This window comes from Bombus pascuorum, chromosome 1 (genome assembly GCF_905332965.1).
Source record: "Bombus pascuorum chromosome 1, iyBomPasc1.1, whole genome shotgun sequence".
NCBI classification, from domain to species: domain Eukaryota; kingdom Metazoa; phylum Arthropoda; class Insecta; order Hymenoptera; family Apidae; genus Bombus; species Bombus pascuorum.
The window spans coordinates 15,673,762-15,698,453 of NC_083488.1; the positions used below are offsets into that span (position 1 = coordinate 15,673,762).

The window sequence follows — 24,692 nt, forward strand, 5'->3', positions numbered from 1 at the left end:
CGACTTTATAATCTTTGTATATTTTGCAATTGATGACCATTTTTTAATAACAACAGTATAAAATTTTAAGCCACACATCCAACTTAGATTTTAAAATAAAGGAAAATGACACCAGTTCCAAGCACATCTGGGTTAAAAAAACATTCTCTAAAACCTAGACGTATCAACATTCTGAAATATTTTATATACATACCTAAAACAGTATTTTGTAAAACCTGAATATATCAAGATCTATAGAAAAGTATTCTGTAGAATCGAAAATGGGGGACTACAAACGATGGCACTTATTTTCATTTAAAAAGTGTTAAATAATTTCTTCCAATTTACCTAAAATAGATTTATTTATCTAAATTGATTTGAAAATGAGGGAAAATTCAATTAATTCTATTTGCACTTTTCTTAAATTCATATAATGTAACTGATGAAAAACAGATTCTGTCGTGTTTCATATCTAACTATTAAAATTGCTCGATTTAAACTGAAGAGAACCAAGTGTTTTACAAATGCGGAACATCATCTTTGTAATATGATTTTACCGCAAACTGTTCTATTCATTCGAAACAGGTTTCTTAATACAATCAAAAATCAACATTACTTCTTCATCAATACAATGTTGCCTATGTGCAATATCCAGCATGAAAGGGTTAAAAACAAATCACAAACTAAAAATTTGTTGGTAAACTACTATCAAATAAAAAGATCTCGAAACTGTATCAACAAATTCAAATTACACGTGGTCGCTCAACCTCTCGATGCGGATAGTTTGATAAAATTTTAGCATGTGCGAGAGTCTACTTGCTAGCGGCTTGTTCTGAAGAAACTTTTGGACACGTTGAAGCGCCTCGTACCTGAAGTCTTTGGCTGGATGTAAGAGCGCTACGGCTTCCGATAGTTGCTGCTTGGTCAGCGGAAGTCAATGGACCGGCATATATATTCCGTGAAGGGTTCGATGTGTGTCACGCGTAATATCAAAAGCACAATTAAATTACAAGACGAGGCAACGCATTGCACGGCTGCCCGGCACCAACTGATAAGCCCTGGAGAACAGCATGGCTTGCATCTCTCCACCTCTCTTCAAGGAGATTCAATCTTGCTTTCCATCTTCCGTCATCGGGGAGAAGAGACAATTACAGTTGTTCGTGAATTAGCATGTCGTGCGCGCAGAGAAAGGAGCCTGCATGCTCTGTCGCCGGCTGCGATCGCGTTCACTTCGACCGTTTGTAACAAGCTGCCATATGTATGTATTGGCGCTTTTGGCTTGATCAGGTTCACCATAAGCGTTAAATAAATAAGATCATCGGAAACGAGTTCTGCAAAAGATATATAATTTTTTATGAAAGAAATGTCAGAAAAGTTGAATTTAAGAGAGTAAATACACTCATAATTAGGTGCGGATGTTCATTTATTTATAGGAAATTTCAAAGTGCGAAAATATACAAAATACATATAACATGAAAAGTTACCAAAATGGTTATTGTTAAGTTCAACTTTTCCATAACTTTTGCCACTGAAGCCAGTAATGATACCATAATATGCTTCTGAAATAAAACGTAGAAAGTCATAAACAGCTCTATATCATATATACGTCTTCATTGAACGTTTAGAAAGAAGTTAAACGAAAGCTAATCTAATAATTATTCAATTACGAGGGTAAAGTTAATGATCTATGTGCCAAGAAACATACACAGCAGTAAAGTCTTTCATTCATAGACAATCAATTTTTCATTGCATCCCCTCAAAAGGAATAATCAATAATTAAAGTTAAAAGCATATTGCTGTTTCTCAAGCGTTGGAACCTTCATTACGTGTAATGTGTATCTACTCATATGAATCTATACAATGCTTTCAATTATGCTTTTACAAAAGAATTACAAAAAACCACCAAACGTATAGTGGAATCATTATTACATGTAAAAACAATTTTATAAAATGCGTAATAGCTAAGCTGAGAATGCTTGTTGAGAAAATTCATCACACGACGTTTCGTTTAATAGAATTAATAGCGTTAAGTAAATGGAATTAAATATTTTATTATTATTTAATATCACATGAGAAGTAGAAGAATTATTGTTTGTAGCGATTACAAAGAATAATATGTTTGTATTTAATTACAAACAATAACGTATTTGATGTTATTAGAGGATGGTAATATTAAAACAAGATTCGCATAGAGTGAAATATCACGCGTGATAGCCTGTGACATTCATTTTTATCGCCATGTTTCCCATTGTACACAACATCATCATAATGGAGAAAGTGACTTCACACCAAACCACACAAACTTAAACACTTTCTTTGTTGTGCAACAAAACTGTTGTAATAATACACTTGAACGATCTCGCCAATGCTCTTTCATTGTCGTTGTAACAACTCAAATAATTGAACTCCTTTTGCTTCTAATCAGAAAGTTTCGATATCTCCAGATAATATTGAATTACAACTTCACTATTCTGCATAATTTTCTAATAAAAGTTACAGATTAAAAATTTCTGATAGATCATTGCCTTGCCAAATCACTTAGCATGCGTTTGATTTTGAAGTTGTAAGATAAGTGGTATGTTGTCCCTTATAAGGCACCCTCGCCATAGAGTAATATTACCCCACATATTTAGGATATGAACCAGGAACTCTAACTGTCCTGGGAACGTGTGCATACCTACCTAGCTACTCTTATACTTACTCTTTACTTTGAACTACCCTATCATCCTTAAACTCTTTCATGCACACTTCCAAAAAATACAATTTTTAACTTTTAATACCTGATAACTACTTCGAGTGATCAATCATCATTGAGCAGGTGCACTTTTATTTGTTCTTTTACTTCTTCAGATAGACCACATGTAGTCTGAATACATACATTGTTCGGAATTTTGAGTGGCCATCTATTTATGGCACGGACAGGCCCAGTCCCTTCTTTAGGAAATTCCGAATTTATTCTCTCCGATCTGTAAACCTAACGACTCCGAGATCGGATAAAAAACCACTGGAAAAGACCAGCCGGAAGGATACGATGGAGAGACGAAACCCAACGGCTGGTAAAAAGGCGCAGCAACGTAGGAGGACAGTTCATCATTAGACATCGTACATAAAAGATATAACTTAGAAAAAATGAAGCTGGCACCCCGCTGGGGGTAGCCACCCACATGCTATATTTATTTTTATTTTATTTTTTTTTTTCTTCACCAATAAGATATAGCCACCCACATGCTATATTTATTTTTATTTTATCTTTTTTTCTTCACCAATAAGATATAACACTTTACCAAATGTCCATAAGGACAAATTGTAAAATAACCAAAATAAAATAAAAAAAAAAAAAATTAGACATCGTACGGTTGAAAGACTTCACTTGCAACAATATCTTACCACCGCCGTGCATCACATCACACGTTACGTTTATACAAGTTCAACACAGTACTGGATTACTCTAACACTCGATATATTAAATCTCCTCCACCTTGAGCGTTAATTCATTCGAGGTACGCGATATCGACCGATCGGTTTGACCTGACCGGTTGCTCTTTAGTCGAGAATTCGCAACATACACACATCAACGTCCATAAGTCTTCTGATATCTAGATCAGTTCGATTAAACTTGACTTAACTTAGACTTAAACTTGTATCGTTGCAGCATACACGCATTGTTGTACTTTGGAGAAATTTTGGGTGGATCTTTTTCTCTTCTCTAACTTGTGTATTTTCCTTAAACTTTTTCCCAGAAGAAGGACTTACAAACTCGACTACATTTTCCCGGCTCACAAATTGAGTTTGGGTCTCGCTTATCCGCGGGAAACCCAGCAGATAGCTGGCACAGATAATACCTACATTTTTTTTTCTTTATTTGCGTTTATTTTACAATCAATTCTCGTTAGAGAATTTTAAGTAAATTTATCTGACGTGGTACTATGACATGATTAATAGGTGTTTATAGTATGTTTGATTCTATCTGAATCTAGTGCTTAGGTCTAAGTTGTAATGTCTTTTTAGCCTGCGGATCTGTTCCGACGTGTCGAGTAGTTGAGTAATTAAAGGGTTTTGGTGGTTGTTAACTCTTGTGCTGTGTCTATTGCTGAATTTGGATAATTCTTCTTTGACTGTGTGAGTATCTTGAGGTCGTGATGTATCGTTTCGTTGGTGACGTAACAAGGTGCATCTATTAGGGATCTTAAAGTTTTCGATTGGAATCGTTGAAGAATTTCTATGTTGGAATTACTTGCTGTTCCCTATAGTTGGATTCCATAGGTCCAAACAGGTTTTAATATGGCCTTGTATAATGTAATTTTACTTTGCGTGTCTAAGTTGGAACGTTGGCCTATGAGCCAGTAGAATTTTTTAAATTTTGATTTGAGTTGTTTGGTTTTATCTAAGATATGTTGTTTCCATGTCAATCTTCTGACCAAAGTCATGCCCAGATATCTGACTGACTCTTTATCTGGAATAGGTATATTGTTTATCGTCACCTGAGGGCAAGTTTGTTTTCATAGCGTGAAAGTTGTTTCTTTTTTTTCTAGTTTATTTATTTAATTTTTACAATTTTTCCAGAAGGACATTTGGTAAAATATTATATCTTAGTAAATAAAAAAAAAAAAACAAATATAAAAATATAGCATGTAGGTGGCTACCCCCAGCGGGGTACCATCTTCGTGTTTGCTAGGTTATATCCTTTATGAGATCTGTTGGGTGTTTCCTTTTTAATCTTCTTTCAATGCTTGTTGTGTTGATCGTTTCCGTTGCCAGCCGGTTCGGGTGCGTTGCTATTCTTTCTCTGTACCTTCTTGCAAATCTGCTAATCTCCTCCTTGACCGTTGGTATTCCCAAGTCTTTCCGAATGTCCGCGTTTCTAACGTACCATGGGGCGTTTACTATCGTTCTAAGAATTTTAGCTTGTATGGCTCATTGCTGCTGTTCTCCATAGTGGAATTCCGTATGTCCAGATTGGTTTTATGATTATTTTGTATATTTTCAGTTTGTTTTCTGTGCTTAGCTTGGATTTTCGGCTTGTTAACCAGTGCATTTGTCTCCTTGCTGTCTGTATTTTGTCTATTATTGATTTGATATGCTGTTTCCATGTGAATTGTGTATCTATGTGGAGTCCTAGGTATTTGACTTGCCTTGTTTGTATTATTTGCGTGCCGTTCAGGAAGATGTTTGGTGGTATCTGTTTTCGCAGTGTGAATGTAATATGGTTGCATTTGGTAGGGTTAGCTTTAATTTGTTTAGCTTGTAGCCGCTTTTCTATTTTTGTGATGTGTTTTTGTAGTATTGTGGCTGCTGTTACAGGGTTAGTGTGCCTGACTAGTACGGCTGTGTCGTCCGCGAATGTCAGTATTTTGCTGTTGGTAGTTGTTGGTATGTTGGCCGTGTATAGTGTGTATAATATAGGTCCTAGGACGCTTCCTTGCTGTCTTTATGTCTTTGATGTCTTTAACTTCGGAGTATGCGTCCTTGATTTTTATTGTGAAGGTTCTATTGCTTGTATATGATTTTGTTAATTGGTATATTTGTTCCGGGAATTGTTTCTTGATTGTTTGTATTAGGCTTTCGTGGTTTATTTTGTTGAATGCTTTCTCTATGTCCATAAAGAGGGCTGTACAGTATTGTTTATTTTCTAGTGCGTGAAAGTTATGTGGCTAGATTTGTTTTCGTTGACTTTGATGCGCCATTTGTGGAACCACTCTTCCATAGAGTCGAGACCTCGCTGGAGAGTAGAGGAGGCAATTGTCGGGTCTGAGTGCGAGGCTAATAAGACTGTATTGTCAGCAAATGTCGCTGTGGTTATATCTGTTGAAGTTGGTAAACCTGCAGTGTAGATGTTGAACAGCAGGTGTCCGAGGACACTGCCTTGGGGTATGCCAGCTTCTATTGGAAATTTTGAGGTTATAGCGTGATAATACCTACTTGACTCGAAAAAGAAATGTTTCCGCCTACAGACGGAAAAACATCAATTTTTTTTGAATTTCAGAAGATTGTAGACTATTAGTGGAAGAAACAGCGACGAGAAAAATATGAAGTGAATCTCTGGTATTCCATTTTATAGCTACCTAATTAATTGAGCAAATTGCAAATGGAATGTCATGTTATCACAAAATTAACTTAAGAATCTAATATATATGTCGGAGATGAAAGTACACCGGGCCTTCCCTTCGGAATTCTTAGGAATATCCGTAACACTTTAATCTTATAAACAATCCGATTATAATTGTCCGAGATTTGCGATAATGAGCTTGGGCTCAAGGCGACAACTAGTTGCCGAACGTAGCCGCGGTCACGGAATGGACGTTTTACCTAACAGAGGTATAGAATTACATAGCTCTCCTTAAAAAAAAAATAGTTGTACCGACATCTAACAGTAAACATTCCAATGGTCTCTGCCCCGTGGCTCGTTACACACAGACCCTATTCTTCGGGCAAGATGATCGCCAGATGTCGATACATCATTCACAGTATATGTTCAGCTAGCCTGAGGACCCGCTATAAATCTCAGGATTTAGTTAATTAAAGTCCTTCAAATTGACAAACAGTCTTTATCCTAACAGTCCGTAAATCTGTCACCTACTACGGGAAGAAACGGGAAATCGGCTTTCCTCACTAGCGACACTTTCCGCTAGCAACTTCCTCTCAAGGGCGGCTAGCATCCTTTTCTAACCACCAACATAGAATTTAACAAATTAACAGCAACGTCCATTTCCCTCACTTTCCGGGCGGAGGCTTTCCTCGACGAATCCGATGATCTCGTGCCCTTAGACACACCCCATCATAGTTTTCCTCTGCAGCGTCATCGTGACGGATAATACATTCTCGTGCGATCTCATTAGCGAGGAAACAACGCCTTTTACGATCAGTGGATACTTCACGTTTTTGATCATGAGCCCGACTTAGACTTTGGAAGAAAGTATATTTGTTATTCCGTTGGCCGCGGATTCGTTATCAAACCTAAGACCATTGTCATTAGCGTCTAATCACCGCGGTTACTTGTCGATTCTATAATACTCATACTTGTGCTAATCAACATTACCTCGATTGTATAACAACGATGGCCAATTTATTACACGCCCCTACCCTTAATCATAACGTTCACCCGACATATATATAGCAACGTAGCAGTTTAAACGCTACAGCTACAAAAATACTTTTCGCAGTACAGAAAATTTCTATGTTTAATTAGTTCTTAATAAAACTTTACATGTCTTACACGTGCGAAATGCAACGTTATGTCACAAGATATTTAAAGAAAGAGGCCAATAACATATACAGATACATGTAGCACATTACGTAACATGTACACATACGACCACGAACGATGATAATGATCAACTATCACATATTATTAACAAATTACACAACTGATTCGCATCATGCGTCTGTCAATTCTCTTTGATGATATATGTCCAGGTTTGAACAGATGGTCGTTAGACGTACAGTTCACAGTAGCGAACGACTGAAAATTACACATCAGTCAGTGAAAGGATACATCGCTTGTAGCTATGATGTTATACATACGCGACATAGTTCAATAAATTAAAAACGATAACTCAATCTTTTTGTTCGTTCTTCACGTATACTTTTACCCTTCTGAATTCTTTAAACCGTTCGAGGCATTCAATTGCAGAGCATAAATCATCCTCGTTCTTTTCTAGAGTTAATTCGATGGAAGCGAACAGACTTTCGAGCTCGTGGCACGGCCACGTTTCCGTCGCCCCGACGATCGTTCGAAGCAGTTCCTCTATTTCAAACTCGGTCAGTTTCTCGTTGCTCGACGCGGATAGATGGGACGGAGAATTTCTTGTACGTTTTGACGGTGGTCCTTCGCCTGATGCGCTATTTTTTCTTTTAACGTTAATTTCTAGATAGAAAATTAAGTTCTTTGTTTAGCTAGGAATATTAGTATTGGTTTAATAATCAAAATTTGCAGATATATTCTATAAGTGCGATTGATTGAAATAGTTATATAAATATAGGCTATTTAAAGATTTACCAAAGACTTAGAATAAAAATAAGCAAATAAAGTTTATTACTTGATTTAGAATCGGTCATCACGTGAGCTGATCGCACGGCGCATATTTTGTTGCGGACTCTGAGTTTACTTCTCCGTGAGGATGGCATCTCTTCTATCGTTATCGCAGTATTATTAATATTTTATGATGCTTTTTGAATGAAAAAATTGAAAGATCTTTCACTTACGGGTCGAAAGATTTTCCGCGAAATCAGCACGTCCTGCCTGCTTTCGCTTCCTACCTACTTCTTTCATTCTTTTTGGATTCATAACTTGTTCGAATTCCGCTAGTTAAATAATTACTACTTATTAATTGTTTCATAAAAAGTAAATATCATAAAATATGAAAGAAACTCCTTTTCTACACTTTTACATTTAAAATGAGAGTATCATATTATTATCAAATATACCTTGTGAAGAACGATTAGATTCGAGATCACACGCCGAATGAACGAATAATTGCTTGAAAAAAGATTCTCGCTGTTGTTTTCCAGGGGGCATGACTTCGAATATTTCGCTTTGATGTTCATCGAATAAAGATGCAATCTAGTAATTGAATAAAGTGAAAATAAGAAACGATATATTTCATCATTTTCATTCTTTTTTCATATATCGTTACATACAGTTGAAGGACTTATAACAAAAGCAACTCTTGTCCATGCTTATCTTCTTCCAGAAACGCAAAAAATATTCTAACATCTTTAATCTCTGTTCAGTACATCTTAATCTTTCTTAACAAAATAATACTACGGGTCTACTTATACTTACATTATGGGGAAACTATATTTAATTAAATCATTAAATTGTGGATCTCTTCATAATAATTGTTTTTATAGAGCTAGTTAATTTTTATGACATTATAACAATAAATTAAAACATACGTAATTGTTTATAATATCGATTCCACTATGTTATAAATTTCACTTATGACTACTAGAATGCGTTATTATTTTTTAAAACCGAAAAGTGTGAAGTGAGTTGTTATTGTTATCATCATTACTTTAAAAAAAATAGCTTTTGAAGTTCATAACATTTTAATATTGATTTCTGGAATTATAGTCTATTATTATCTTGCAACTTTTTATTAACGTTATTATTGTTAAATCGATATTATATGCTATTAAAGCACGACTTTAATCATAGTGTCTCTTACATCTGCTGGTAAATCTGCTTGCGAGCAATTGGCCGTAATCAAGATTAAGATATGCACCGATCGATCTAAGCCATGCATCAAAGAACTAAAAACGACGCGTGCCGCTTCATCCACTAGATCCCACCACGCTAAGATGTCAGGAATGTAGAGTAACGATGGTAAACTTCTTCGAGCCATTTTCATTTTCTATCATTTAATTATCCAGATATCCAGTAATTAAATCATAAATATAATTCGAATGTTTGAACATTTTAGAAGTAGTAAAACAAAAAATAATCCATAAAGAACATAAAAATAAAAAAACTTTGAAATCTTTTATTAATTTTTTCCAATCTTTGTATGTTATTTTTTATCAATTTCATAAAACATAATTTTTTGTATTGAATACATTAAAAAATGTCCTATTTTCTAATCTTCTTATTTCCTACGTAGACAATACATAATGAAGAATATTTTACAAGATTTCATTTTTAAGTTATCACTTTATCAGCCTTAATTAATATTGTATTCTGATATTAATAATATTTATAATAGATACTTGAATGAGAGCTTCTTCCGCAGCCCTTCCTGTTTCCTCGAACAAAGTTGTGACGTCTAACACATGACAAGGTAAATGTTCCAAGGTATGGAGTAATGCTGGTCCCAGATGACGAGTGTGAGAGTCATCACCGCACAATAAAATCCTCGGACAGCTGTTTGACCTCGATACAGCTCTACCAGTGCTATAAGAACAGCCTTTTAAAGCTTTTTACCTTTTATATTATGAGAACCATTGCGATCTATCTATAACCAAACCCTACTCTCATAGTAATCGAAAATTTAGCAGTTCAATGTAGCTTGATTAAACTAATTTAATAACATCGTAAAAATTATAATATTATATGAAAACTGACATAAATCATAATATCATTCGACCAAATATAAACTTAAAAAATATTCACGCTGTGCTTTGGTTAATTCGAAAAAAATTTATGAAGTAATATTATACAAATTTTCAATTAAAGCTTTCTTATCATTCCTGAATTTTCGTGTATTTTAATATAATTATTAATATTTTTGTGTATTTTTTGTGAATTTTAATATAAATTAAGTTTCTATCGTAGATTACGAATTTCTATGTAAATTTATATTTTTATGGACACAACTAAAAGAACAGAACTTACTTTTAGGGATTCGTTTTACTTATTGAAAACCATAAAGAATGTTATAATCTAGATATTATACATATATGCACCCTGTGTATAGATGGATAAAAAATGCAAAAGATTTGTACAAATTTGTCAAGGCTACTTATCAAATCAAACAGTAATTCGATGCTTACATATCATTGCAAATTAACATTCCCGTTGGACAAAGAGTTTCGAGTTGTGACAGAATGCATGACAAATTTTCTTGAAGTAATGGCTGGATTTTATACGACAAAGACTTCACGGGTACAATTGTAACACGATGCGATGCTGGCAAGATGTTTTGTTGTGCCTTTAGAAAATCTTGTTTCTCAACCTATTACGTTGACGATTATGAGAAGAACTTCATAAATTATTTAAAAAGGATTTATCTTTTTCAAATTAATTTAAAATGCAATATATATATATTTTCTTTTTGCAACAATCACATTCCTCGTTTTATTATTCGATTAAACGTTATAGCTTCTACGTAGCGATCAGTTTAATATCAAGCAGATTAAATATGCGCCGTTGGCAAATAAAGCAGCTATTTTATGATCCACGTAGCATAGTAACCGTATGTTAATAGAAGTGTCCCGATCTAGATTTCTGGAGGATTGACTCATTGTTTCTTAATCTTTCTCCCTCTGCAATATCTTTTGTCAATGAGAATAGTTTGTGCAGGATATAGTTCGTGATTTAGGATTACATGATTGAACTTTACTTTATAAAAAATAACGGGTATCGTAACTATTATAAATATTATAAATAATTACAAATTTTTTCAGTTATCGGTAGCCATTATCGATTATAGAAACTTCTTTTTGGCTACTTCTAATGATCGTCAACTTTTCTTAACATTATCCACTAATAATATTATCAAGCTTGAATCAATTGTTCTACAGAAATTGACTAGCTTTAAATGAAACTGTCTTTCTTATCTTAAATCTATTATGAAATTCTCTTTTCATTACTTTAAGATGACGTTCGTTAATCTGATACTTCGCATTGGAAGTGTATATTTCCGGATAGAGTCTCCGAACACAGCACATTACCGCTTCGGCGCAAAGAGCTTGCAAGTCACTTCCACAAAATCCGACCGTTTTCGATGCCAGATACGCTAAAAACTTTTGCGGTGGTTTTTGCTTCCAACTTTTTATATGAACCTATGATGTGACACACATGGTCTCTTTATTTTAATGTACTTGTTTTAGAAATTAAAGGAACGATGTACACATTAGATTGAAAATCCCTTTCAAAAAAATGCGAATGAATTAATTACGCTACGTAATAGTTTATAATTAAACGTACTGAGAGTATTTCTTTCCTCGACGTATAACATGGCAACGGGAAGTATAGCTCTCTGTCGAATCGGCCAGGTCTTCTTAAAGCTGGATCTATGGCATCGATTCTGTTCGTTGCTCCAATTACTATGATCTCTGAATTGTTCTCTAAGCCGTCCATCAAGGCCAAGAGAGTGGAAACAATGCTAGCGTGCACAAAGTCTTGGCGGCTAGATCTGACTGGAGCTAAACCGTCAACTTCGTCAAAGAAGATTATGCAAGGCTTCGATTGTTGAGCCTGTAAGATCGACATGGTTTTCAAATTTTTTTAAATCAACCGCTGCTAAATATCTTTTAATTTGCAAATACAATTAAAAATTTTTGTTGTCTACAAATGAAACGAAAACAGGTATATGTTATATGAATTGAAATTTCCCTTAAAAGATAAAAAGCTCGGAAAACTTCAAGTATATCTTAAAAATTAAAATAGGAAATTTTAATTTAAGTAAAACACTATATTAACTAGTGAAAAAATCTTCTGAAGCTTTTTCTCGCTTTCGCCGACCCATTTGCTAAGGCAATCGGAACCCTTGCGAGATATAAAGGAAACCTTTCGTTCCGAATTACTACACTCCGCGGCTAAAGCGCTGGCGACCAGCGTTTTTCCTGTTCCTGCGAAACAGAGGATGTCAATCGGGAATCTCGTTTCCAACAATGTTCCGTTTCATTACGAACCGTAGAACGTTTTATTTTACCGGGAGGCCCGTAAAAAAGCAAACCCCTCGGTGGTTTCAGGTTGAACTTCGCGTAAATGTCACCGTACATGAGCGGAAACAGAACCGTTTCCTTTACAACACGAATCTGCTTCTCCAGTCCTCCGATGCAGGAGAAATCCTTTGCGCAAGACATCTTTCGCGATCAAACTGACCTCGAAACTTTTATTTCGCATAACCGACGAACATATTTCCATTCAATTATTTTGTATATAATTGTTCCTTAAATCATCGCCCGATGAAATACTCTTCGACTACTCGCATCGTTGATCGTACACGCGCATCGTGTATTGCTGGATATTTTACTGGAATTTTTCTGCGGCGTTTGACGATTGATTCAAGTGGTTTCACAATGTAATTTCATTATTTTTGACATTTCGTCGATAAGATTCCAACGAAACATGCGAATCGTGTTACGCTTTGAAGCAATGTTCGTGTAGTTCTAAGTAATATATAAGATATTATCATTACGAGATTTTTTCGATACGATAAAGTCTATTTTGTTTCAAGTTAAGGCTCTAAAAAAGCGTAATTCTAATTATAATACTATAAAAATTTTCTAATATGTGAATTTTAAAAAAGAAAGATATAATATAATGTTCGTTTTGAAGCTTACATTGATTTTTTATTATTTTATATTTTTACTGTTGTAAAGACACGTATTAAAAGTTATACATTAAGCAATAAAGTGAACGTTATTATACGATGTTACTTAATTATTCGATATATGTAAGTAATATGAATAATTGAAGCATATTAAAAAACTATATTTATTTCATATTTATACTATTTTATAACATAACTTAAGATCTTCAATATGTACAAAGACATTTTTAACTCGTTAATAAATTTTATGAAGAAACGATATCATACATTTTTATAAAGGGATAATAGGAATTTAGTAAAAGGTAATTAAAAACAAAACAAATTGTTACATTATGAAATTTCAATTTATTATGCTACAATGAATGACAATAAAACTTATTACCTGTATGGTAAAATAAATAAGGCAGTGTATGCTCTTTTGTTTTGTTTCCTATATCTTCTACACGTATGCTTCATATGTCTGAAACTACTGTCTGCCAAAGGTCATATTGTACGAACATACATATTAAATAAAAATTTCATTAAATTCGTAGATCAATATGTTCTTTGCAAATAGCAGCATTACAATCTTTATTATCCGAATATTTTAGCAAAGTAATTATATTAGTTAGTTCAAACGGCAGTGGTTACGGAAACCTCTCGATTAATACAATGTACATGTAATTACACAGTTTTTTTTTTTGTCTTTTGCTTATTATTGGTAATACAGAGATGATAGCACATCAGAAAATAGCACCAGAAATTATTCTTGGAATAATTACGTTTCGGATTTATTTATCATAAAGTGGAATGTAAAATATATCAATGGAAACAGAAAAGTCACAATGATTCAATTAATGTCCTTTTTTTAATCTGTATTAATTGTATATGTGATTTTTCTGTATCATTTGCTATTTATCGAGATTTACATTTCAATCTTTATCATTGAAATATTATACAAATTCTTTGGCAAATATCAGCGATATTTAATGGGTATACTTGAATTAAATAAAAGTTTGTGGATACTATATTACTGAATTAAATTAAGCTGATAAAAAATATCTGAATATAGACTATACCATTAACATACAAATTTCAAACAAAATTTCATATCGCTGAACTTTTTGTTAATGCTTTAGAAACTAGAAGCAATATTACAGCTTTGTTTTAGTACTTTAAATTCCTTGCTTCCTATATATCATGAGTGCTATAAATGATATATAATGGTAACGATATTTTTGTTAACTTAGTTCTCTTTATCTAACATCAATACCAATACTTATTCAATTTCCATAATGTAACATTAGTTTATATAATATTGATTATCCTTATCATAAAAGGATAGACACCTGAGCAAGAGAAAGTACAATATTCAAATCCTCAATTTTACTAAATTTTGTGTGAAGTCTTGATATATAATTGCTCGATTAAAAAGCATCTCAATTATTAAAAGTTCAAATTAAATTCTAAATTGTGCAGAAATATGTGAACTAAGATTTTTTAATTTACACTTGAATTCTTCAAAATCATTTGTATTTCATGTTATAAAAAGATATCTTAACAAAGGCATTAACAAATATTTTTTAATTTTTTGAAATACTGCTACAAATTTTAGTAAATTTTTAAGCATTAGTTCCTTTACTGTTAGTACAGTTTAATTTTATACAAAACAGTATACGTATGCGCATGGAACATTTTTAATACTAATAATTAAATACAGAAATAACTTTACATAAAATACTAAATTAAATTACAAAAAGAATGCAAATTGTTTAAAAATTAGCAATGAAAATAAAATGAATTTTCTTGGCATGACATATTTTTACCGTAAATTATCTTCAGTCATTCTTTCAACTCTAATATATCATCCTAAAACATCAAGCATATATCAAAATGTTAAACATATAGATAATTGTCCTAAAAATTACATATATAAATTATTTTATTTCAAAATTTGGTATGTACACTAAAGAAATTCATCTAATAGAGTACTGAAAATTATTTTGCTAGTTCAATTTGAATATAGAGAGTAACACACAAAGGGAATAAATACTATGTAGTGAGCATTTCTAGAGTTCAGTCTTTTCATCCCTATATTCTAACAAATATTAAGTAATTTAATTATAATTTCGTAAAACTCAGTTATAATACTCGCTATAATTGAAAAATTAATTTTTTATAACATTTAATTTAATTTTCACATTCGTAAATTTTGACTAATATAAATATAACAAATTATAAAGTTAACTACTAATTTATTAATAACATATCATAATATTTGAAATTGTATCAGCTATTGGTTACATAGCATTATTTTAAGAATACAGTATTATTTGTTACATGCTTGATCATAAGAGTTACTATTAATTCTTACTATCCATTTTAAACTTAGTATGTATTCTATATATATATATATAGAATACATACTAAGATATATATGCATATATATATATATATATATATATATATATATATATATATATATATATGCATATAAATAATTGAAACTAAATAAAGAAATTCATTTGCTAACACATTGTTTACTTATATAAGTGAATACTATTTATATGAACAATGTCAATAGGAAGAACTTATTACTTGCACTCTAGAATGCATTAAAATCTTTTTTCTCTCATCTATAATGTTTGGTAACTATTCTTTCACAGTTACAGTATAAATCACAACCAGTATACGAATCTAGAATGTAAGTTTTATGTTAAATATTTTCTAACATTTATACAAATACGATTTTCTTTGCATATGTTTATGATTTTTACCGAGGTATTTCATATTTATACTGATTTTCATTTATATCCACTGTTATATCTATAACTGAATCAAATTCTATTTTTTAATTACTTTGCTTATCGTTTATAACTTTGGTTAAAATAAACCGACGAGGATGTACCATGTTTCAATTGTACATTATCCACATTATGATTAAAAAACTAATTATCTAAATATAATTCAACTACATAATTTTATAATTGTACTCAATAAAATCGTACTATTTAAAATAACAAATTCAAATTTTGAATAATGCCATGATAACATTCGTGACCAGTCACTAACATGACTAATCACTAATGTATATAAGAATGACAAATTATGCTAGATAGAATTTTTATTCATATTGATGAAAAATCACTGTATCAAGCGTTATTTTAAATAATACACAGATTATCTAAATTTCATTTACTAAATTATCCATGATTTTTAAATATGAAAAGAAAGCATATAATAAATATCAAAATCTAGTACAAGTTACTCCTAAAAATCCATTATGTACATGCCAAAAATATTTAATTATGCAATATGTAATATTGCTCATAAAATTTGGAATGTATTTACATGTTTTACAATTTATGAAATTTGTTTTTAAGTTCTCATTGCTTTAATGATTGATTAATAACCTCTAATAAAACAGTAAAAAAAATTATATAAAATTACTGAATTTAAATTTAAAACTTAGACATTTTTATGTTGAGTATTACTTTAGTAAACGATTTCTTTTTAAAAATAGAGCACATATGACCTTATATATGCATGTTGGAACCTATATGTCAAGATATGTCTATGTTTAAAGTACTTTTATAAAAATTATATAAAGGTCTGTAAAAATCCAAAGTAATAACTGGCGCATATAATGAATCTATAATGTATTTTATCAGGATTTGTTAGAATTCTATTATGTGCAGATACAATAAAATAATTTGATATAATGTACTGCCAAGTACCACATGTAAAAAACTATAGTTAAGTACATATTGTATTAAATTACCATCATCTTTGTATAACCACCATTTGCAAAATTTTGTTATAAAGAAATATACTTCTCTGAGTCATGAAGTACTATATATTAACGCAAAAATTATTTCACAAGTATCCCACTAAAATCAACTTGCACAGAAAACAAATTATTTGTAGTTTTCTAACTAATTTCTTTTATTGCATTTTTATACCAATTTTTATGCAAAAATTTATAATTAACTGAAAATCATGTATGATTATTGAAGTATCTAAATTTGATATCAAAATTTTTTTACTGTGAGATATATTATGTCAGCCACTAATAATTATAAGCCAATATTATTATAATAATTTATTATTTTATATTTAGATACTGAGAGATAAATGATTAAAATCGTATCCTTTTAGTTTCATATATAACAATCATTCTTTTCCTTGTAAGATTAACGCACAGTTATACTTCACCATGTCTTTAAAAACCGAAAATCGAATGCATCATTTCGGTTTTTCTTCATATATATCTATATAATATTAAAGTTACCTCCTTCCTCTTATTAATTATCAGTAACTGTAAAGATTGAAACGAAAAAAATGTACTATTTTAAATCATCATGTGATTTAAGATTAATTGATAATCTTTGTTTAGTGGAAATGTACAAAAATTTTGTTATAATGATACTAAAGGTAGCGTGTGACTTATAATATGTCGGTTTGATTAGCGACATGATGAACTTTCTCGTACGTTGTCTTGAACTCTTCAAATCTTTTCACTTCCTTGAGCAACTCCTATACACATTATGAATTATAAGATACTTTATACTACATAAAAAAATTATTCTCTCTCTACATTATATTATTCTATTGATAAGTCATACACAACAATAAGATTCAATAAGAAACAAATAATAATTTTCTTGATTTAATGACAAATATGAATGTTAGAATAATTAATTAAATAGGGAAATGATATTACATGATATTGAAAAATGAATAAATATAACAAATTTGGTTAAATAAAATATATTTACCTTTGGCAGTGATTTTCTATCGTAGCTCTGAGCATATTTTCCTACACATCGACTCAGTTGCACATAAATGTCACATAGTACTTCTACAGGAAAATCCTTCGTAACTTCAACGGTGGTTTGCCATGCATTCTCCATTTCATTCCTATCTACTACAAACTTTTCGTTTTCTTCAAATCTGGCTGGACTAGAATCACTTTCAATAGCAAACGATAATTCATCTATACTTTCCCGTCTAGACGATGAATTAGATGCACTATTTTCCGCATTCTTCTCTTCTTCCGTAAAACATATATCCATATTTTCAATGTCATCAATATGCTGATCACTGACATTATTGCTTTGAATTCCTTGCATGTCTTTTGAACTTTCATTTTGAGAATCGTTTTCAGATTCAGAATTATCAAACAGAGGTACATGACCATTCAAAACACTGTTTGCTTCAGTTTCAAATTCTTGGAATTTTTCCAAATCTATACTTGTTGTTTCGTTAGTTAAACATACTTTGTTATCCGATACAGTTACATTTTCATCAAATGCGATTTTCTTCTTTTTATGAACTTTCTTTACATAGCCTCGTGCCCAAGCTGGTATTCTACGTTTTCTAGAATTATTATATCTTCTTCCATTTACAATCAAGGAATGACTAGGACTCGCTGTATCTTTTTTATCTGTTCGTTCGATTCCAGATGTGGATTGCTCTGCTTTTGACTGATTCTTATTTTCTACCTCGTTGTTAGACGTACTTTCAATAATTTTACGATTCTTCGAAATCTCACGACATTTATCCTCAAAGTCGGAATCCAGTTCTGCTTTTATTAATGCGTATGCATTATCACGAAGAGAGCATGCACGGTGTCTTATCAATTTGTCAGCTGGATCTCTGTGGAAGAACGTTACATAATATATATATATATATATATATATATCATATAATATATACATACTAATGTTATAAAGAATTATATCACTATCGAAAAGCAACATGAACTAATATGAGTGGCTTTCAATAATACAATTTTCTCCATATAATGTAACATATATAAATAATTAATAAAATATATGCCAGCAATTGAAAGCCACCTTAACTACGGAGCAACAACAGCAACGGATAAACAGGAATATCTGAACTACCTCTTTAATATTCCAAGGGAAGGCCTATCACGTAAGCTGACATGAAAACAATGAAAACACACAACATGAATGTCAATATTAACTTTAACTCCATTATTTATATTATTTATAATTGTATGTATAATGACAAAAAAAGTAGGAGAATAAGTAATAATAAAAAATAATATCTGTGTAACATTCTTTTTGAATAATTTATGAAGGAAACAGAGTAGTAAAGCATAACAAACGCTTCCGTATTTAAATTATAATATTGAAGTATATAGTTTTATAAGATTTGGTTAGGGATTTGATAAAACAAATGTTATATACTGTGCCCACTGACCTGTCAGGATTATATTCCAAAGCATTTCTACAAATGAGATCGATATCATCGAGAAAATCTCGAGCACAAAGGTAACAATGCATATCGATTTTTGTCATCATGGTTTCTAAATCCATAGGTTGTTTTATTATCATGTTATAATCTGGTACTTCTTCCGTATCTACTGGTTTTGTAAACATGAAAAATCTGCAATGTAAATATTTAATATTTGATATTAATTTTCACCTCATAAACGAAAAGTTATAATATGAAGATATTTACTGTCTATTTCTTGCAAGTTTTGCACAAATTTCCCTCAAGAAAATTCTTAATTCTCTTAACGAAACCTCTTCTTTTTCATATATTATTTTCTTTTCTTCTTCCGTTAATTTCTTTGGTAAAGGATCTGGTGCTAAAGGAAGCTCCTCTAGAACTTCTACTTTGTCATCTCTTATTTTCGGTGGCTTCAAGCTCTGAACCATGAAAATAGGTCGGAAGAATTTGGATCTTTGCTCTGCTGTTGGTGTTTTCATAGAATAAACTTCACTACGAAGTTCGCTAAACAGACTTTGAAGTTGAGTAGGAAGATCCTGATATGTTCTATCACTTGTGGCTAAAATTAAAATGGGCAAAGAAGGATCAAGTGCTGCAATACGACACAAAAAAACTGCTTTTACAGTTTCAGGTACAAGTGGCCACCACTGATCAATCGACCGAATATAAATTATGGACGGCACATTCCTGGCAGCTTCGTTAAACACCTATATTATTTAAAATCGTATAAAATATTTTTAATTACAATTTACTAATAATGCATGTTTCCTTTTGTTATTGTTAACTAACCTGAACGCAGGTTTCTTCCGGCGATCGTCCACTTTCTGCAAAAAGAGTGCTAACATCTAATGTTTGAATTGGTAGATGTTCCATATGATATAATAATGCTTGTGCTAAATGTGATCCTTGACCTTCAGACAAATTTCCACCGGAAATTAATAGTCTTGGACGATGAATCCCTTTGGTAATTTTCACTCTAGGATATTTAAGACAGTAATATTAAATAAAAAAGGTAAATATAACAGTAAAGTAGTTATTCTTAAAATTTTGTTACTTTGCCATAGCAGAATTAATTCCTTGTGGGAATATTCCTTTTATTGAGTTAAGTAACTCTTCCAATAAAGGTCCTAATAAGGGTTCCATGAAAAGTTGTAATTTTCTTCTAGCACAAGGTGACACTCTTTGTGATGATGGTACAAGAATGGAACTAGCTTGTAAAAAATCCCGTTTTTTCACCTATAAAAACATGTATAATCTTATTATATTTATTTAATAGATATGTGTTATCAAATAATAATAACATACTTTGATTCGTTCAGGATCTAAAAGTAACCTATTATTTGTTATATATATTTGCGGATAAGTTCTTCGCAATCCTTGCAAAACTGCTTCAGTGCATAAAGCCCTCAAGTCTGAGCCACAATAACCTGTCGCTTTTTCAGCTAATATCTCTAACAATTGATCAGGTGGCGGATTTTTCCACTTACTAACATGAATTTTTAATATCTCTAGTCTTTCTTTCATAGCAGGTAAAGGAAAAAATAATTCCCGATCGAAACGACCTGGCCTACGTAATGCTGGATCAATAGCATCTATTCTATTTGTTGCTCCAATAACTATTACCTATTACCAATAGAAAGAATGGGAATCAATCATAAATATTTGATAATTAAGCGCTTGAACATGTTTTCAAAAATGAAATAATTAACCTCTCCCCTATCACTGAGGCCATCCATAAGCGCCAAAAGAGTAGATACAATACTAGCATGGATTTGATCCTGTTTCGTACTTCGAACAGGTGCAAGGCCATCTATTTCATCAAAAAATATTATGGACGGTTTCATTTGTTGAGCCTGCTCAAATAACAATCGCAACTGGCGTTCGGATTCTCCGACCCACTTAGATAGACAATCTGCGCCCTTTCTCATAAAGAACGACATTTTTCTACTGCCTTGACTACATTCATTTGCCAATGCTCTAGCTATCAACGTCTTACCAGTTCCTAGATAAATAAATAAAGATGCATTAATAATCACAATGTGTTACTTTAAATATAACTAATGTAATTACAAATATATAATAATAAATATAGATGTATACAGGATATACCTGGTGGACCATGAAATAATACTCCTTTCGGTGGGGTAATATGAAAACGTTCAAAAACATCTGGATACATCATAGGAAAAACAACCATTTCTTTAAGGCAGTGAATATGTGATTCTAAGCCTCCAACATCATTGAATCTAATATTAGTATCTAAAGTAATTGGATTTATATCTGCTTTACGGTCAGGTGGTCCACCTTGAGGTATTGCTGATTGCCTACAATAAAATGATTTTATTTGAAAAATAACTTGTATGATTATTTCCAATCTAACAAAATATTTCCTAAATTCTCTTTTTACCTTGCTTTTTTACTTTTCTTTTTATCATAACGTTGAGGTTCTGAATCACTGGAATCACTAGAGCTCGTACTTTTGCTTCTATGTTTGCGTCTTCTCATGGAATTACTAAGAACACTTCTAAGTGCCTTTATAGATCGCCGAACTGGTTCTACATTAGCTTGGAACCTATCTACAGCTGGTTTTTTTTGACGTAAACTATACTTTCTAGGACCAGGGGAATCGGAAGATTCACTTAGATCACTATCTACCACTATAAAAATATTAAGTTAGAAATAATATAGAAAAACGTCTTTAGTCATAGAAAGTAGTAGCATGTTTATGTCAAAGATAAACATCAAACCTGTAAGTTTCTTACCCCTTGGTAATTGCCTTTGTGCTGTCCTTCTAGTTCGTTTAATACGGGTATACATATCTTCATAGCCCTGACAATAACATAAGTATTTTTTATCTTCTCATTATGTTTTAACAATAATTTTACTCATTGATTCCACATTATTTTATACATGTACTAATCAATGTACAAATGATAAAACAATATTCTTATTTTATTACTTTATATTAAAAATTATAATATAATTGCTCATCTAAAAAAATTACAAAAAACTACTTACATCTTCATTTTCAGAATTATCATTATTTTCAGCTTTTTCGCTTTCTTGTGAGCTATCTTCATCAGCTTCAACACGTTCTACTTTAGGCTTTACATCCTTTTCACTTAAATTTCCACCAAGTCTTGTAGCAGGTCCTTCTCTAAGTCTACTTGGACTATCAGATTTTCTTGTTCTATACATAGGTTAATTTAATAAAGATTTAATCACATTTTAGCTTTATAAATTACCTTAATGAATATTTACCTTACATCCTTGTCTTCATTAGATTTACTTCTGGTTTCCATTTTATCTTTATGTTCCCTGTCTGTTCTTTCCCTTTCTTGCCTATCCTTAAGATCTCTAATATCTTTGTCTTGCTCTGTTTTTTCTCTAAGATCACGATCACCTCTTCCTCTAAGTTCTCTATTATTTTGTCTGTCATGTTCTGTTCTTTCTCTAATATGTCTTGAGTTTTTATTTGGCGGATGATTTTCACGTGATCTAAGAGGCATACGCTCCCTAACATCACGTTTTCTTTCAGGAACTTCATCCACCATTTCTTTATCAGATGAAGAACCATGTTGTTGAAACATAGGATAACCTTTTAATGTTTGTGTACCTAAAATACATTAGAAATATTTCAAAAATCTTCACATAACAAGAACTTTTACTTATCTAACAACTATTTTATCTAGAACATTATTTATAAGATAGACTTTGTATGTTACATAATATTCAATAACTTTCTTGATGTGATTTAAAAAGATTAAATGTAAATGATATATATTACATATAGAATCAAGTATGATTTTAAGATATGCTTTACCTAAGATCCAGCTAGTATTAAGATTATCATAAGTTTGCATTCTATGACGTGTGCTACGGCGCACACTTAGGTTATTCATAGATATATGAGAAGCAGAACTTGAATGTGATCGTAAAGTACGCAAACTTTTAACCCTTCTGGCATTAGAGCCCAGGCTACGGTTTCTTGGAGAAAAGATATCTTCTTCTGTATCCATTGAGTCCAATGCAGCATCATCATCTGACATTATCTATATTGTATCATACAATTAAAAGTACTTCTTTTTTAAATTTCAACCGATTCAATCATTATACATATATCAATCTTGTGCACTAATATATTAATCTTGTATATTAATCTATTGCTCGCGTGTGCGTGTATGTGTGTGTGTGCATGTTATTAAAACAATTATACATATATAGATGTATTAAAAACTTATTTAAATTAGAATGGTAACATTTTATAAAAATAATTGAAGTAGAAGACATAACATCAAGTATTCTTGTGAAATACAGTGGAAAAATGGTATATTTGACTAATAATATAATGAAATAAATTATATAACAATGATAGAACTTTTTGACAGTTAACAAACAGTTTTTCGTATTTTTTGTTGTTCTTTTTACGAAATGGAGCACCGCCCACTTAAATACTTTTTCAGAACGCCGAAGAGTATGAAAATAAATGTAAAATGCTTCTTATAAAAAAGTGACGATACAATTAATGATTAACCATAGAAAATGTAAAAAAGACGATTGAAATTAAAATATGCACGATCTACAATAATAATAAACAAAGCACCATAGAAGCAATTAGATTCACCCTGAAACACACGAATTTTAACCTCAGGAATTATTTAGCATTCGAGGTCATCGATGCTCGAAATATTTAGCATTTTACCCAATAAATTACCTTCATCTGGCCAGTTCTTGCTGCCAATTTATACTTAAAGTAAAAAGAAAACTGCTAACGTCCGTCATATGCTTTAGGTAAAGTAACACCACTGCCTCGATTGAGTGCACGTAGCGCATGCACACTGAACCTCCACAAAGGTCGTTTTATGATCGACTATTACTTAAAATTATGTTACATTAGCAACATGAATTATAAAGATCCACATGACACATGCTATAACCAATAAGTTCGTCGTTGCAATAAAAAATTTCTTGTCGAATCGATGATTACAAAATTCGTATCCGCAAACTATCATTGCATACGTGAACACATACTGAATTAGCTGTAAATGTATCTGTAGATCTAACCTAACCCGTTTGCAATTATGAACACCTCTAAGTATATGATGCAAGAATACGATATTAGCGCGCTCTGAAATAAAACGAGTTAGCTACTGATGGTAAGTATACGATATATGCCTAAATGTAATTATTGTTACAAACATTGATTAAATACAGAATAGATCTATCATCGCAGAAAAGTTCGTATCATATGTTCTGAAATACTAATCACACAAAAAATCAGAAGTCTTGTTATTTAAAGTGCTAAATTTAGAAATTACAATCATATGACTGTTCCGAAAATTAAGGTATTTCAAAAATTGTAAAATCAATTTAAATTAAGTTATATATTTTTGTATACTAGAATAGATGCATTTTTTATTTTGTATAAAAAAGTATTTGTTTTTAAAAACGATTAATTAAAAAAATATTTTAATT

At 31.5% G+C, this 24,692-nt stretch overlaps 3 protein-coding genes across 11 annotated transcripts in view; all 3 read right to left on the reverse strand.

Moving 5' to 3' along the window:
* Nucleotides 1-1,015, reverse strand: part of LOC132906163 (collagen alpha-2(IX) chain-like) — a 33,766-nt gene extending 32,751 nt beyond the window's left edge. For all 4 annotated transcript variants that reach the window (XM_060958089.1, XM_060958104.1, XM_060958096.1 and 1 more), the window contains exon 1: nucleotides 849-1,015. The gene's annotated coding sequence lies outside the window, so the exon portion shown is untranslated. The remainder of the gene's footprint in view (nucleotides 1-848) is intronic.
* Nucleotides 1,016-7,264: 6,249 nt separating this feature from the next.
* LOC132915330 (ATPase family AAA domain-containing protein 2-like) lies at nucleotides 7,265-12,877 on the reverse strand. Its single transcript, XM_060975136.1, has 9 exons — nucleotides 12,351-12,877; nucleotides 12,119-12,267; nucleotides 11,624-11,893; nucleotides 11,287-11,478; nucleotides 10,468-10,649; nucleotides 9,685-9,868; nucleotides 9,147-9,332; nucleotides 8,380-8,539; nucleotides 7,265-7,843 (listed from the first exon to the last, which is right to left on the reverse strand). Exons 1-9 carry the CDS (start codon nucleotides 12,502-12,504, stop codon nucleotides 7,533-7,535), a joined length of 1,788 nt encoding a protein of 595 aa, XP_060831119.1. The 5' UTR covers nucleotides 12,505-12,877; the 3' UTR covers nucleotides 7,265-7,532.
* A 426-nt stretch (nucleotides 12,878-13,303) lies between these two features.
* On the reverse strand, nucleotides 13,304-24,295 carry LOC132906089 (ATPase family AAA domain-containing protein 2-like). 6 transcript variants are annotated; one of them, XM_060957965.1, is made up of 17 exons: nucleotides 23,932-24,294; nucleotides 23,821-23,842; nucleotides 23,041-23,269; nucleotides 22,479-22,833; nucleotides 22,236-22,407; nucleotides 21,965-22,046; nucleotides 21,625-21,874; nucleotides 21,327-21,541; nucleotides 20,927-21,219; nucleotides 20,523-20,840; nucleotides 20,272-20,453; nucleotides 20,007-20,193; nucleotides 19,446-19,924; nucleotides 19,185-19,370; nucleotides 18,863-18,898; nucleotides 17,732-18,611; nucleotides 13,304-17,489 (listed from the first exon to the last, which is right to left on the reverse strand). In XM_060957965.1, exons 2-17 carry the CDS (start codon nucleotides 23,821-23,823, stop codon nucleotides 17,400-17,402), a joined length of 3,957 nt encoding a protein of 1,318 aa, XP_060813948.1. In that variant the 5' UTR covers nucleotides 23,824-23,842; nucleotides 23,932-24,294; the 3' UTR covers nucleotides 13,304-17,399. The 6 variants fall into 6 exon arrangements, with proteins under 6 accessions (XP_060813948.1, XP_060813971.1, XP_060813964.1 ...); XM_060957988.1 differs by lacking the exon at nucleotides 23,821-23,842 and having other exon boundaries at nucleotides 13,304-17,271; nucleotides 23,932-24,295; XM_060957981.1 differs by lacking the exon at nucleotides 23,821-23,842 and having other exon boundaries at nucleotides 21,980-22,046.
* Between the last annotated feature and the right edge of the window lie 397 nt (nucleotides 24,296-24,692).

Coding starts and splice junctions, on each gene's coding strand:
- LOC132915330 (XM_060975136.1), bottom strand. CDS start 12,504: ATGTCTTGCGCAAAGGATTTCTCCTGCATCGGAGGACTGGAGAAGCAG. Junction 9,869..10,467: donor ATGTTAATTTGCAATGATAT/GTAAGCATCGAA, acceptor CTGTTCTTATAG/CACTGGTAGAGCTGTATCGA. Junction 7,844..8,379: donor ATTTGATAATAATATGATAC/TCTCATTTTAAA, acceptor TTTTCTATCTAG/AAATTAACGTTAAAAGAAAA.
- LOC132906089 (XM_060957958.1), bottom strand. Junction 21,220..21,326: donor ATTATTTCATGGTCCACCAG/GTATATCCTGTA, acceptor TTATTTATCTAG/GAACTGGTAAGACGTTGATA. Junction 19,925..20,006: donor CGGAAGAAACCTGCGTTCAG/GTTAGTTAACAA, acceptor TAAATAATATAG/GTGTTTAACGAAGCTGCCAG.